At 36.3% G+C, this 15,340-nt stretch overlaps 1 protein-coding gene and 1 long non-coding RNA gene across 3 annotated transcripts in view; one reads left to right on the top strand and one right to left on the bottom strand.

The window, feature by feature from the left end:
* Nucleotides 1–11,507, top strand: part of HPS5 (HPS5 biogenesis of lysosomal organelles complex 2 subunit 2) — a 77,580-nt gene extending 66,073 nt beyond the window's left edge. Inside the window, exons 20-21 of one of the 2 annotated variants that reach the window (XM_072619643.1) lie at nt 10,822–10,867; nt 11,469–11,507. In XM_072619643.1, the coding sequence (XP_072475744.1) occupies nt 10,822–10,867; nt 11,469–11,492 (70 nt within the window). In that variant the 3' untranslated portion in view covers nt 11,493–11,507. Of the gene's footprint in view, nt 1–10,821; nt 10,937–11,468 lie in introns of those variants that run through there. The other variant, XM_072619641.1, reaches the window with a different exon arrangement.
* Nucleotides 5,979–10,932, bottom strand: LOC140510770 (uncharacterized). Its single transcript, XR_011969372.1, has 3 exons — nt 10,758–10,932; nt 10,040–10,136; nt 5,979–6,170 (listed from the first exon to the last, which is right to left on the bottom strand). It is a non-coding gene; the product is annotated as an uncharacterized lncRNA (long non-coding RNA).
* Nucleotides 11,508–15,340: the final 3,833 nt, after the last annotated feature.

Raw genomic sequence — 15,340 nt, 5'->3', positions numbered from 1 at the left:
GGTTGTGAAGTACTCTTCATGTCCTCCTTTGGTGTTTAGTTTCTTCTATGTCTCCTGTCTCATGCTAGGCCCAACTCTTCATTCCTGATTAGGCAATACCCTAAGAATTTTTACTGGTTACCTTTTCCCCCTGTTTATCCCCAAAGCTCCTCCCTAGGTCCATGCTTTCCCACCCACCCAGGTTCTAATTGCCTGTAGGAGTGCCAACTCTTTGCCTCCCAAGGTAGGATGAGTGGCCTTTTGAAGCATCAAATCCCCCAGATCATACCCAGTGCAAGGTCCTCATCAGCCTTCACAGAATATCTCTCTTCACCCATAAGAGCATTTATCAGTGAAATCCCCTTCCACCATTGAATCAAGGCCTCTTTCCTTCCTTCAGCCTTTTCAATTCTTTCCCCTCCCTCCTCACCCACTCTCCGATAGGTTCTCTTCCTGAGAATAGGCATCACCGTCCCTTTATTTCTAGTCCTTCATTTGATTCAGACACATCACACATTTCCCTTTATCTCTCTATTGCTCTCTCTCACTTCATGTATCTTCCAATTTTGTAATATAGTTCTATAAAAAATATAGTCCTATAAAATTCCCTTGTAAGCAGCATGTCTCTAGGTTCTGTACATAATACCCCAAGGCTATCTCTTCACTGTTACCTCCATCAGACTTCTGCCTTCACTCCTGTATCCTTGTGTATATTTAAAAAAAACTTGCACTCATCTCTCTACAGTCGCTCTGTTGTTCTGATCCTTGGCTGCTGTGTCCCCTCCTGCATTTCTATTGTTTGAGACATTTGAAATGCAAATAATTTATTCTATTCTGGTTTTATTTCTAAGAATATTTCAAATGCCTGGAGTTGTTTTAGCTTTGATTTATAATTTCTGTTTTGGAAGGACGTACCATTAAGCACCCCAAGATGCAGAGAGGGGCCTGCTATCACAGGTTCTTAGATCTTCATTCATAAAAGGAAAAGCAACTTTTGAGGGGTTAACAATCACTTTAACCAAACACATATATCATTCACCTAATTCAGGGGAGTCAGCACCCTGAACTTCAAAGAAAATGAAGAGAAATTAAAAGTCAACAGTCATGGCTTCATCTGCCTGAATCCACCAGACAGGTCCAACTTTCTGACCAGAGTTACCAGAGAGGGAAGCATGACTTCTAAGTTCTCAAAGCTGGGGGGCTCCTTTAGTGGCTTCCCAGAGTCCTCATCTGGCCAAACAAGCACTTCCAGTCAGTAAGCCCCAAATTAATCAACAGACATGTCTTCCTCTACCTGACCATAATTCAACAGACAGGTACAGCTATCTGACCATAGTTACCAGAGAGGGAAGCACTACATCTGGGTTCTCAAAACTGGGGGCACACCTTAGCAGCTTCGCACAGTCCTTGTCTAGCACTCAAACCTTATTACAAAAACTAAGCCCCAAAGTAAAACCTCACTCTCAGAGTATTTATACCTTTTTATTTTTTTAAGCAGTAGTCTTTAATTTTGCTTAGGATACAGATTTTTAGAATTAATTTATTTGTTTTCAGTTTTCTACAATCACTTCCATAAATCTTAAATTTTCTCCTCCTCCCTTCCCCTCCCTCCCTGAGACAGCATGAAATCTTATATAGGTTCTACACTTATATTCTTATCATACACATTTTAATATTAGTCATGTTGCATAGAAGAATTAAAATGAATGTGAGAAACCATGAGAAAAGCTCAAACAAAACAAAGCATAACACAGGAGAAAATATTCTGCTTCATTCTGTATTCCAGTTCCATAGTTCTTTCTCTGAATGTGAATGGCATTTTGCCTCAAGAGTTCTTTGGGAATGTTTTAGGTCCTTGCATTGCTGTGAAGGGCTAAGTCTACCAGAAAATTCCTCTCACACTGTGGTTGTTACTGTGTACAATGATCTCCTGGTTCTGCTCCTTTCACCCAGCATGAGTTCATATAAGTCCTTCCAGGCCTCTCTGTAGTTTTTCTGTTCATCATTTCTTATAGCACAATAGTATTCCATTACATTCACATAGCACAACTTGTTCAGTCATTCCCCAATTGATAGGCATCCAGTTCTTGGCCACCACAAAGAGAGCTGCTATGAATACTTTTGTACATGTGGGACCCTTTCCCATTTCTATGATCTCTTTGGAACAGAGTCTCAGAAGTGATATTGCTGGGTCAAAGGGTATGCACATTTTTGTAGCCCTTTGGGCATAGTTCCAAATTGCTCTCCAGAATGATTGGATTAGCTCCCTGCTCCACTAACAATGAATTAGTGTTCCAACTCTCTCACATCTTCTCCAACATTTATCATCTTCCTGTTTTGCCACGTTAGCCAGTCTGACAGGTGTGACGTTGTACCTCAGAGTCGTTTTGATTTGCATCTCTCTAATCAATGGTGATTTAGAGCATTTTTTCATATGACTATAAATAGCTTTAATTTATTCCTCTGAAAACTGCCTGTTCATATCCTTTGACCATTTATCAATTGGAGAATGACTTGTATTGTTGCACATTTGACTCATTTCCCTATATATTTTAAAAATGAGACCTTTATCACAGACACTATTTGCAAAAATTCTTTCCCAGTTTTCTCCTTCCTTCCTAATCTTGGTTGCATTGGGTTTGGTTGTGCAAAACCTTTTCAATTTAAGGTAATCAAAATTATCCATTTTGTACTTCATAATGTTCTCTTTCTCTTGTTTGGTCATAAATTTCTCTATTCTCCATAAATATGTCAGTTACACTATTCCTTGCTCCCCTTATTTGTTTGTAGTATCATTCTTTATATCTAGATCATATACCCATTTGGACTTTATTCTTGTGTACAGTGTCAGGCATTGGTCTATGACCAGTTTCTGCCATACTGTTATCCAGTTTTCCCAGCAATTTTTGTCAAAGTGAGTTCTAATCCCAGAAGCTGGGGTCCTTGGGTTTACCAAACAGTAGATTGCTATATTCATTGACTATTGTGTCTTGGGTTCCTAACATTTTCCACTGTTCTACACCCTTGTTTTACAGCCAGTACCAAGTTTTGATAATTGTTGTTTTATAATACAGTTTGAGATCTGGTAGAACTAGGCCACTTTCCCTAGCATTTCTTTTCATTAGTTTTCCTGATATTCTGGAACTTTTGTTCTTCCAGATGAATTTTGATATTATTTTTTAAGCTCTAGAAAATAATTATCTGATAGGTTGATTGGTATGACACTGAATAAGTAAATTAATTTAAGTGGAATTGTCATTTTTATTATATTAGCTTGGCCTACTCATGAGCAACTGATGTTTTTCCACTTACTTAGATCTGACTTTATTTGTGTGAATAGTGTTTTGTAATTGTTTTCATAGAGTCCCTAGGTTTGTTTTGGCAGGTAGACTGGCAAATATTTTATAGTGTCTACCTTAGCTTTAAATGGGATTTCTTTTTCTATCTCTTGCTGTTGGGCTTTTTTAGTAATATATAGAAATGCAGATGATTTACATGGGTTTATTTTGTAACCTGCAACTTTGCCAAAGTTATTTATTAATTCAAGTAGTTTTTGACTCGATTCTCTGGAATTCTCTAAGTATATCATCATATCATCTGCAAAGAGTGATAACTTAGTTTCTTCTTTGCCTATTCTAATTCCTTCAATTTCTTTTTTTTCTCTTATTGCTACAGCTAGCATTTCTAATACCATATTGAATAGCAGTGGTGATAATGGACATTGTAGTTTCACTTCTGATCTTACTGGAAATGCATGTAGCTTGTCCTCATTGCATATAATGCTTGCTGATGGTTTTGGGTAGATACTGCTTATTATTTTATGGAAAGTTCCATTTATTCCTATCCTTTCCAGTGTTTTCAATAGGAATACGTGTTGCATTTTGTCAAAAAATTTTCCTGCATCTACTGAGATAATTATGTGGTTTCCGTTAGTTTTGTTGTTGATATGATCAATAATGCTAATAGTTTTCCTAATATTGAACCAGCCCTGCATTCCTGGTATAAATCCTACCTGCTCATAATGTATTATTCTCATAATAAGTTGCTGTATTCTTTTTGTTAATATCTTATTTAAAATTTTTGCATCTATGTTCATTAGAGAAATTCGTCTTTAGTTTTCTTTCTCTGTTTTGGCTCTTCCTGATTTAGGTATCAGAACCATATTTGTATCATAAAAAGAATTTGGTAGGACTCCTTCTTTGTCTATTTTCCCAAATAGTCTCCATAGTATTGGAATTAACTGTTCTTTAAATGTTTGATAGAATTCACTTGTAAATCCATCTGGCCTTGGTGATTCTTTCCTAGGGAGTTGACTGATGGCTTGTTCAATTTCTTTCTGAGATGGGGTTTTTAAGCATTCAACTTCCTCTTCTGTTAATCTGGGCAATTTATGTTTTTTAATTATAATCATCCATCTCATTTAGATTGTCAAATTTATGGGCATACAGTTGGACAAAGTAATTTCTAATTATTGTCTTAATTTCCTCCACATTGGAGGTTACTTCACCTTTTCCATTTTTGATACCGGTAATTTGGTTTTCTTCTTTCTTTTTTTAAAATCAAATTGACTAAAGGTTTATCAATTTTATTGGTTTTTTCATAAAACCAACTCAGTTTCATTTATTAGTTCAATAGTTTTCTGAATTTCAGTTTTATTAATCTCTCCTTTGGTTTTCAATATTTCTAATGTGGCATTTAATTGGGGATTTTCAATTTGTTCTTTTTCTAACTTTTTCAGCTGCATGCCCAATTCATTGATCTCTTCTTTCTCTATTTTATTCATTAAGGCATTCAAAGATATAAAACTTCCCCTAACAACTGCTTTTACAGTATCCTATAAGATTTGGTAGGTTGTCTCATTATTTTTTTTCTCTTGAGTGAAACTGTTGATTGTTTCTGTAATTTGTTGTTTAACCCACTCATTCTTTAGAATTAGATTATTTAGTTTCCAATTAATTTTTGGTTTATATTTCCATGGCCTTTGATTACATATAATTGTTATTGCATTATGATGTGAGAAGGATGCATTGACTATCTCTGCTTTTCTGCACTGGATTGTGAGGTTTTTATGGCCTAGTACATGGTCAATTTTTGTATGTGTGCCATGTACTGCTGAGAAAAAGGTATATTCCTTTTCAATTTTCTCCAGAGATCTATCATATCTACCTTATCCAGAGTTTTATTCAGCTCCTTACTTCTTTCTTGTTTATTTTGAGGTTAGATTTATCAATTTCGGAGAGGGAGAGGCTGAGTGTAGTTTTACTCTCTGTTAGTTTAGTGTAGTTTTGCTCTTTATTTTTTTCCTGGAACTCCCTTAACTTCTTCTCTAAGAATTTGGATGCTATACCACTTAGAGCATATGTATTTAGTAATGAAATTGTTTCATTGTGTATGGTGCCTTTTAGCAGAATTTAATTTCCTTCCTTATCTCTTTTGATTAAATCTATTTCTGCTTTTGTTTTGTCTGAGATTAGGATTTCTACACCTGCTTTTTTAATATCAGCTGAAGCACAATGTAATCTACTCCAACCTTTTACCTTTACCCTGTGTGTATGCCCCATTTCAAATGTGTTTCTTGTAAATAACATGTTGTTGAATTTACAGTTTTTTATCTATTCTGCTGTCTCTTTTATGGGAGAGTTCGTCCCATTCACATTCACAGTTATGATTACTATCTGTGTCTTTTCCTCCATTCTATTTCCCCCTGATTATGCTTTTAGTTCTCCCTTCTCCTCCACACTAGAGTTTTAATTTTTGACCACCACCTCCCTCGGTCTTCCCTCCCTTCTATCAGGCCCCCTCCCTTTTAATCCCTTTTCTCTTACAACTTCTTCCCTCCGTTTTAGCCTCCTTTCCCTCTTCTTTCCCCCTTCCCCTCCTACTGCCTATAGAGCTAGTTGTATTTCTATACCTAACTGGATTTGTTGTTCCCTCTTTGAACCCAATCAGTTGAGAGTAATTCTCAAACAAGCATTGATGTTTATTAAAAGGTTAAGATATTGGCAGCTACAATTTTGCACACCTGCAGCATGGAAGAAGAAGGGATACTACAGAAAAAGTTCACATGGAAGAGGGAGCAAGAAGGAAAACTCAGCTTAGAAATTGGGATTCTAGATGCTTCTAGACTAAGTGCTTCTTTGGTGATGTTCTGGAGTGATGGCCTTCAGGAACGTTACTTTTATTTGTTCCCCCTACAGGAAGAGAGGAAGACATGTATTAGAGAAATCAAAAGAATAAAGTAACAATTTATTCAGGGTGGAGGAAACATGAGCATTTTTGTAGATAGTAGGAAATGAGCAAGAGACTGAAAATAAGTGAGAGTGGGGAAAGAGAGGGCCAATCTGTTCAAGGAGACAGGATGGAATGGATTACGTGAACAAGTAGAGGGCCACTTCATCATTTGAGACAGAAATGAAGGAGAAGAGAGTGTCAGAAGGCCTCTGAGTGATAGAAGATAAGGAAGAGGGGAGAAGAGTGAATTTATGGGGAATGGCCTCAATTTTTTCTGTAAAATGTGAGCCAAGGTATGAGAGACTAGGGGGAGAGGTAACCATGGGAAGTTTGAGGATGGCTGAAAAGGTTTGAAAGAGCCATTGTGGAGATTTGGATATAGAGTTGATAAGGAAGATGTAGTAGGATAGACTAGGAGGAGTGGAGTTCCAATTGAGGCTATGTCACATAAATTGGTAGTGGACCCAGTCATAATGGTTCCATAATTTTTTCCATCTTTCTTGAGCAGCATGTGTGTAGGAACAAAAGCAACAAATAGTAGGAGTGATACATGGCTGAGACTTGGCTGGACACAGTCTGTAACATGATAAGCTTGGTAAGGAGTCAAGAGAAGAGGATAGTGCAAAGTTAAATTGGTTCACCCAAGAGTCAGGATGGGGAGAAGAAGAGAGAGTGGCTATTGTATGGGAGATGGCCTGGGAAAGAATTGAGGGGTCAGTTTTGGAGGTAATGATGAGAAAGAATAGGGCTATGTAAGGGAAGGCAAAGACAAGGTGATTATGATCAGAAAAGAGAATTTCAGAATTCTTTTAAATGAAGGTGATACATTTGTGAGTGATGGCAAGATCAAGGGTATGACCATCTCAGTGTGTGGTTCAGGTGTGGAGGAGGAGTAGCTCATGGAAGGTGAGTAGATTGAATGGTTAGGGTATTTGATGGAGAATCAATATGTATGTTGAAGTCCCCTAATATGAGGGCAGGAACTCGGGACGAAAAATAATTGTTAGCCAAGTTTTCAACTCCCTGAGGAAGAAAGGAGAGTAACTTAGGGGTCTGTAGGCAACAGCTACTAGGATTTTGATTGGGTGCTAGACATAAATAAGATGAACCTCAAACAAAGAAAGGTTACTGTGTAAAAAAGAAAGGAAGAGACAATGGAGAATAAGGCAATGGGGAATAAGGAAGAATCTACCACTCCTCCCTCAACCAGTGGGCTGAAGGGAATAAGAGAAGGTGCAGCTAGTATTGGAAAGGGTGGCTGAGTCATCAGAGGAAAGCAGGTTTCAGTAAGAGCTAGTAGATTGAAAAGTGGGATAGGAATCAATTTAAGATGAAGTGTAGTTTGGTACCTATGGAACAGGCATTGTCAAGATCACAGTGGAAAAGCCAGGTAGAGTGAGAATGAAACTTTGATGTGGGAAGGTTATCAGTACTTTTTGAATACCTATCAACTGGGTAAGGTTAAATGAATTGTGGTACATGAATGTAATGGATCATTACTATGTAGTAAGAAAAGGTCTGTGTGATGAATACGGAGAAGCATGGAAAGATCAATATGAATGGATGAAGAGTGAAGTAAACAGAGGTAAGAAGAGAATATACACAAGTATAGTGTAAAAGGAAAGAATAATTACATACCAAAAATTAAAAGAAAACCTCACAAAATTATAAAAATTAAATGGGACTTGAATGAAAAGATATGAGAGGACATTTCCAACCCACTCCTTGATGGAAGTGGGAGGTCCACAGAAGTTACATATTGTCTATGGCTTTTTTTTTACTTTTTTGACACATCAAATAGTTGTGCTGATCTTTTTTTAAATTCTCTTTTAAAAAGTCATTTGTTTCACAGGATGGCTCTTGGGAAGGGGAAAGAAGGATAATTGGGATAACTTTGATGATGTTAGGAAAATATATGATCAGTAAAAATTTATGAAAGGAAGAAAGATAGAAAGAAAAAAGGGAAGGAGGGAAAAGGAATAAAAACCTGCTTGAAAACATGAAAAGCAATCTGGCACAAAATTAGATTTAGATGAACATATCACACCATATCAGTTCCAAACCTGTAAGTTGCCAAGATACAAAAAGGTCGCATAATGAATAAATTAAAAGAGTAGAGAAGGGAATACATTTCAAATGAATTGATAGGGGATGAGTTTTTTAGGTAATAGTGAAAAATCACAGGAAAAGAAATAGACTATTTTGATTACAAACAATTGAAAATCTATGACACAATCAATATCAATGCAATTAAAATGAAAGGAAAAGCAGTTAATTGGATGGAAAATCTTTGCAGGAAATTTCTCTGATAAAGGTTGCCTAAACAACCTATTTAGAACTGATTCAAACACAAAGGAACAAGAGACTTCTTAATAAATGAATTGTCAAAGGATATGAATAGGAAGTTCTCAAGGGAAGAAAGGCAAGCTAAAACTATCATGCAAAAAAATATTCCAAGTCAACACTCAACTCTGTTTTCTCAGCAGGTTTTCTCCTGTAATAACAAAAATGTACATTAAAATGAGCTGATGTTTCATCTCACCTTTACCAGTCTGGCAAAGATGGCAAAAAAAAAGAAAAGCAACAGCAACAATTGCTAGGAAGGTACAATGAGAAGAAAACCATACTAGTGCATTGTTGATGGAGATATGAGTTGGTATCATCATTCTGGAAAGTAGCCTAGTACTTTACCCACAAAGTCAATATACTGTTTAACTCAGCACCACCACCAATAGGTACATATAATAAAGTGGTGATAAAAAAGAAAGAGGGAAATGATTCCTATGTATAAAAGCATCTGTGACAGAACTTTTTCTTTTAGGACAGATTTGTAAACTAAAGGGATGCTCATTAATTGGGCAACAGCTTAACAAATTATGATATATGAAGGTAATGAAATATAATTGTGCTGTAAGAATGATGAAAGGGACAGATTCAGAGATACATGGAAAGAATTAAATGAGCTGATGGCCATTGAAGTTAGCAGAAACTGGAAGTTAACTTGTAAAATAGTTGCAACATGGCAAAGAAAAGGAATTTGGTGAGAGCTAAAAATTTGGATCAATACATGACCATCTACAACTCCATAAGTTAGCTGATGAAGTATCCTTTTTACAACTTGATTGATTACCATTGAATAAGTGATGTGGAATGAAATATACAGTCTCAACATGGCTAATGTGTGGATATACTTGATTGATAAAACTAGAGAAATTTGTTTCAAAGCAGGATTTTAAAAAATTTTAGGTGAAGAGAATTAGGAAGAAAGTAATGATGGAAGTGATGAAAGAAAGAAATGTAACAGAAAGGAAATATAAAGGGCAAAAGAAAGAAAAGGAAGGAGAGAAAAAAGAAGGAAAGGAAGAGAAGGCAAAGGAAGGATTCATTAAAACTAATCGCTGATAGTCCCTACAGCTTTGGAATTAACACTGAATTGATTGAATACTTTTAAAATTTTGATGTAACAGTTTCATGTATAATTCTATTCCTGTGATTCTTTCTGTATGAAAATGTCTGTTTGTTACTATTTGTTAAGTTCAGAAATACAAAAAATTTAAACAAATCCTCCGACCAGCCTTTCCAACATTTAGGTAATGGATACAGTGATTGTACTAGTACGACACCAAGTCCTGTTGATATATTTGTTGAATTGAAAGATAGAGGACACTGCCCAGGGTCCTGAAATGGACATTTTGAGAAATTAAGAGGGCAAAGTGTAACTGCACTGGCCACAGTGAGCTTATACGTGAGCTTATACGTGAGCTTTTATCTGATGGTCTCTTGATAGCCCAGATTCACTCCTCTGACAGGAATATCCCCCAGTTCATACTTGACTATATGAAGTTCCTGTGATGTCACCTTAGTTGGCTCCTTCCGGGTTTCCGTAAGCAATTCGCGGCAATGTGCTAAGCACAGTGTCGAAATACCTAGGAAAAGAATAGCAATTACATAGGAATCCTGAGTCACGAGCAGGGCTCAAATAACACAGACCTAGCTCTTTGGGGGAATGAAACTGCCTCCCAGAGTTCAGGATTTTTCCTTATAGATGTCATGAAAACATTTCCCAAACCACTTGTCCCCAGTAAAAATGGCTTATCAAGAAGAACCTTATAAAATAGGGATTTCTTTCCTGTCTAACTGCTAATACTGGATTCTCAAAACAATTTATAATGACATTTTAGCACCTTGTTAATAAGACTCTACTTCTGTTGGAAAGGACCTAAGTTACAAACAGCCACCTGAAGACAAGTCTCCTATTTCATATTCTAAATGATACAACATCATAGGTGAACACTATTTCCTCTGTTGGGCAAGGGTTTAAGTGCCATGATTCCATGGCATACACCACCCCACACCCCTGCCAACACACACCCACACCCATCCACTGGGGACCTTTCTCCCTTAGAGATGCATTACTTTTTAGGTAAAACAATCTGTCTCTTCTTATCATTCGCATGTTTATGCAAAATAGCACCGTCAAAGGTGATTTCTCCCCAAGCAGAAGGCATGAACAGGTGTGCCACACACTGCAATTGCAATGGTCATACCTTTGCCAATGTGTTTTAACCCTCTAACTATTGAGTCTTCCCGTTCCTTACTGTTGACACACAGGATGAAGGAGAAGAGGAAAAGGCCTACGACAAGCTTCATTGTGAAGGTCAGTCTGGGATGCAAGAAAGAGATGCTCAAGAATCCAGATCAACATACATAAATGCCTTTCGGTTTTGCTGTTACAACATTTCTGGTTTGATATTTACATGCAATTTCATTAAAAACTTAACCAATATTTAAAAGCTCAAAAATTGTTTTGATAAATAACCAGAAACAATACTCCAAAAGCAATTTGGAAAAAGCCAATAGAATTCTCTTAGCAGGGATAGCATTGATGACACTGATCTTTTCTAGATTTTGCTCCCAATTTTACCTATATAATAACATGTTAGTCAGGTATAATATTCAATTAACCAAATGATTTTAAAAAGCATTGTTTATCTGCCTATTATATGTCTCTCAATGTGTTAGACCCTAGAAATTTTTTTAAAGTATTCACTGCTCTCAAGGAGATTACATTCTGTTAGTTCAGGTCTTATTTAGAATCTAATACCTATTAGCCCTGAGGTCACATAAGGAAGCAGAAGAAAGAGCCCTTGCCCACAGGAACATCCTCAGCTAGGTATGACAACAGCTCTATAGCAAAGGGGAGAGGAAGAAAGTCCTCAGAAACACAAGCTCACCTAGGATGCCTTCTTCTTTCTCAGGTCTGTTTGGAGGTCCAACTGTGAGTGTGGCTGGGCCATGGAGGAGAGGCTGATATTTATATGAACCTTTCACCCCTGGAATGAATCAAGATTGAGTCTGTAAGCCAATCATGCTCAGGAAAGTTGGGAAATTCCCCCTTGGAAATTCTTCCTGGATGATTATTGAAATAAGGAACAGAGAAGCCATCATTTTCTTAGACTGTAAAACACTCAACTCTGTTTTCTCAGCAGGTTTTCTCCTGTTTTCTTTATCTTGGAACAAAGGACAGAGCCCCGTGGAGTTCATTAAGCACCTTGAACCAGAAAATCACACGCTTGGAATGTTGTGGATACATTGCAGTCTTTACAGCACATTAATTCTAATCTCTTGGGGTCTGAACCTACATTGTTCTTGTTCAGTCCTTTCAGTCAGATCTGACTCTTCAGGACCACATTTTAGGGTTTTCCTGGCAAAGATACTGAAGAGGCTTGCCATTTCTTTCTCCAGTTAATTTTACAGGAGAAGAAATGAGGCAAATAGCATCAAGTGACTTGCCCAAGGTCACACAGCTATAAGGGTCTGAGGCCAGATTTAAATTCAAGATGAGTTTTCTTGACTCCGGGCCCAGCTCTCTATTCACTCTGCCACTTAGCTTCCTGAACCTAATTTCGTTCTGAATTATAAAAAATAACCAACATTTTTTTTGGGGTTTATAAAGCATCTTACAGGTATTCTTTCATTTGAGAGAGATTTACAACAACTTCATGTGGGAAGTGCCACAAATTATTTTCATTTTACAGATGAGGGAATTGTGGCCTGGAGAGATGAAGTGCCTGGCCCATATCTAAACCAAGGGAAAACTACAGGTAGAGATTATTGAGTTAAAATTTTATGTTCCTGTTTTCTGACTGACCTGATTAAGGAAATCTTTGTGAAAATCTTGTCACAATCTGTGGGAGAAAGGAAATAAATGGTATGTAGAAATACAAGAAGTTTATAGAAGCTCATAGATAGATGGTGGTCTAGATATTTCCCTCTATTGTGTTCCTTAGGACTGTATGAGACCCAGATGACAATATGCTGTGTAAATGCTGTGCCTCACATGTCCTATCTGTATTTCCATCCATATCTTTTAGGGTTTGGGTTCAGCCTCTGGGTTATAGCAGAGCTAACAGATAGAGTATATGTAAGACAGGATCTGAGCAAGGAAGCTGCATCCAGACATCTCAGCCTGAGAGCAACATATCTCATTTTCCTTACCAGAATTTAATCTTCCACAGCCAGGTGAGATGGTCCAGCTGTGAATGTTCATCACAACCAGTCAGTGTTACATAAAGGCTCATCTCTTATGCCAATAAAATTATAAGTTCTATGAAGGCATGGGTCATGTCTTCTACTTCTATATCCCACAGGACCTGCCAAAATTTTTGGCATATATTAAGTAACCAAATATATAAAACGTACACAAAAGAGTTGAAAGGGCTAGCTTATACATGATACAAGGGCCATGGTCTATAGTATAGGTGTAGCTCCTCACACAAGCTTCCAGGGACTGAGGAGAAAGCTTTCTGGGGAAAAGGAATTGGTGACCATAACTTTTGGCATAGACCAACATCTCACACCATATACCAAGATAAGGGCAAAATGGTTACCCTATTTAGACATGAAAGGTGACATCATAAAGAAATAAGGGGATCATGGAATAGTTTACCAAGACAAGATCAAAATGGGTACATGATTTAGACATGAAAGGTGACATCATAAAGAAATAAGGGGAACATAGAATAGTTTACCTGTTAGGTTTATGGGAAAGAAAAGAATTTATGAAATAGTAAGAGATACAGAGCATTAGAGGTTTTAAAATGGATAATTTTGATTACGCCAAATCAAAATATTTTGGACAAAGAAAACCAATGCAATTAAGATTCGAAGAAAATCAGAAAACTAGGGGTATGGGGCATTTTTATAACAAGTTTTTCTCATAAAGAATACATTTCTCAAACACATAACGGAGTCAAATTTCTAAGAGTAAAAGTCATTCCCCAATCGACAAATGGTCAAAGGATACAAAAAGACAATTTTCAGAAGAAGAAATAGTCATTTGAAAAAATGCTCTAAATCAATGATTCATAAATGCTCTTTCCTGGTTCTAGTTTCCAGGGCAAGTTTTTTATATTAAGATATGTCATATTGTCTATTTTTTCCCAGAATTTTGACTTTTTATGATTTCTTGATATCTCATGGGTCAGTGTATCCTGGATCATTTCCAGTCATCCTGAGGAATATCAGGTCACTGGTTTCAGATGGCTCTGGAGAAGTGAGGCTGGTGACCTGCATAGTCCTCCTTCACTCAAAACAAAGTCATGTACAAGTCATGTCATCATTTCTCTGATGGCACAGTCCTCTTGGGCAATGAAGGACGAGCACAAGCTAACATTTGGTCAATTCTATTTTTGAAGTAGTTATTTTATTCAGTTGGAAAAGAATTCTTTTACCAAGTCTTACTGATATTCATAGCTTCCTGCATTCCAACTTCTTTTAATTAGTTTCCTTAACATATTGTCATTTTGTTACTCTAGATGAATTTTATTGTTTTTTTTCCTAGTTCTATAAAGTATGCCAGTCCTTTGGCATATTGGTATGGCAATAAATAAATTAATTTGACTAGTGTTGTCATTTTTGTGACAGTAATGTGTACCTACCCATGAGCAATTAATATTTTAACATTGATTTAGATTTGTCTTTCATTGTAGGATGATTATCTTGTTCTTGTGTTCATATAGTTTGTGTGTCTTGGCAAGTAGAATCCCAAGCATTTTCTACTTAACTATAGTTAAAGAGAACTTCTCTTTCTATCTCTTTCTGCTGAGTTGTGTTGGTAACATACAGAAATTCTAATGGTTTATTTGAGTTTATTTTATATCCTGCAATTTTGCTGAAGGTAATTGTTTTAATTCATTTTTGATTGCATCTCTAAGGTTCATTTCATTCTTTGTTCTTGTATCTTTATTACTTATCACTGAACTTTAAGCATAATAGGCCATTAAAATTTTTTTTTTTAATTAATTGAGGCTTAGATTGGATCAGACAACCTCTGAATTTCCTTCTAAATTTTATATTACCTTAAAATAGTACTATTTTCTCCTTTTTTCTCATACCCTCTAGCACTTTCTGTGTTTATTGGGTGTTTTGTACTATCTTTCATCAATATCCAATGATTTAATGAGCTGGTTTTATCGTACCTGCTTATTCTGTAAACTTTTTGAGGCCAGGATTCTCCTTATCATTCACTTTCTTATCTTTCTCATTAGCATTTGGCCGTAGTACGCACGTGACAGATAACCAATCTGGTCTTGATATGGCTTATAGAAAATCTATGAATAGTATATAATATCACTCTGAGAACGCAATAAAAGTGATGAGAATGAGAAGAGTGGTGATGGTAAAAAAAATAAAATAAAATACCTATTCCAAATTATAAGAAAAGAATAGTAATTTTTTTTAATCTACAGTGATTTTGAAAATGTTTTTCAGTGTTTACTCATTTTTTAAATTTTATTTTATGTGAACATGAAATCTACTCTAACATACTTGGTTTGGCAGGAAATTCATATGTGAATTTTGGGCAATATGCCCTTTTGCTAGGAGATGTGTCTGTCAACAGTGAAAAAAAAATCTTTGATCAATTTTATTATATAGTAATTTTGCATTTTTTAAACAAACTTTATCGTTATTTGAATTGTGTCCAATAAAGTTTACCAGAGCAACCTCTCTAAGGAAAGCTAATGCATGGAATTAAGAAGTAAAAAGCTGTGAATTACAATAACTTCATTTTTTCCATTTTGAGTGGTACTGGATGGGTGTAGTACATTTTGGGAAATCTGTTGCCTTC

This window comes from Notamacropus eugenii, chromosome 6 (genome assembly GCF_028372415.1).
Source record: "Notamacropus eugenii isolate mMacEug1 chromosome 6, mMacEug1.pri_v2, whole genome shotgun sequence".
NCBI classification, from domain to species: domain Eukaryota; kingdom Metazoa; phylum Chordata; class Mammalia; order Diprotodontia; family Macropodidae; genus Notamacropus; species Notamacropus eugenii.
Note: the sequence above shows the minus strand (reverse complement) of the source record. Positions and strands in the feature narration are given on the sequence as shown.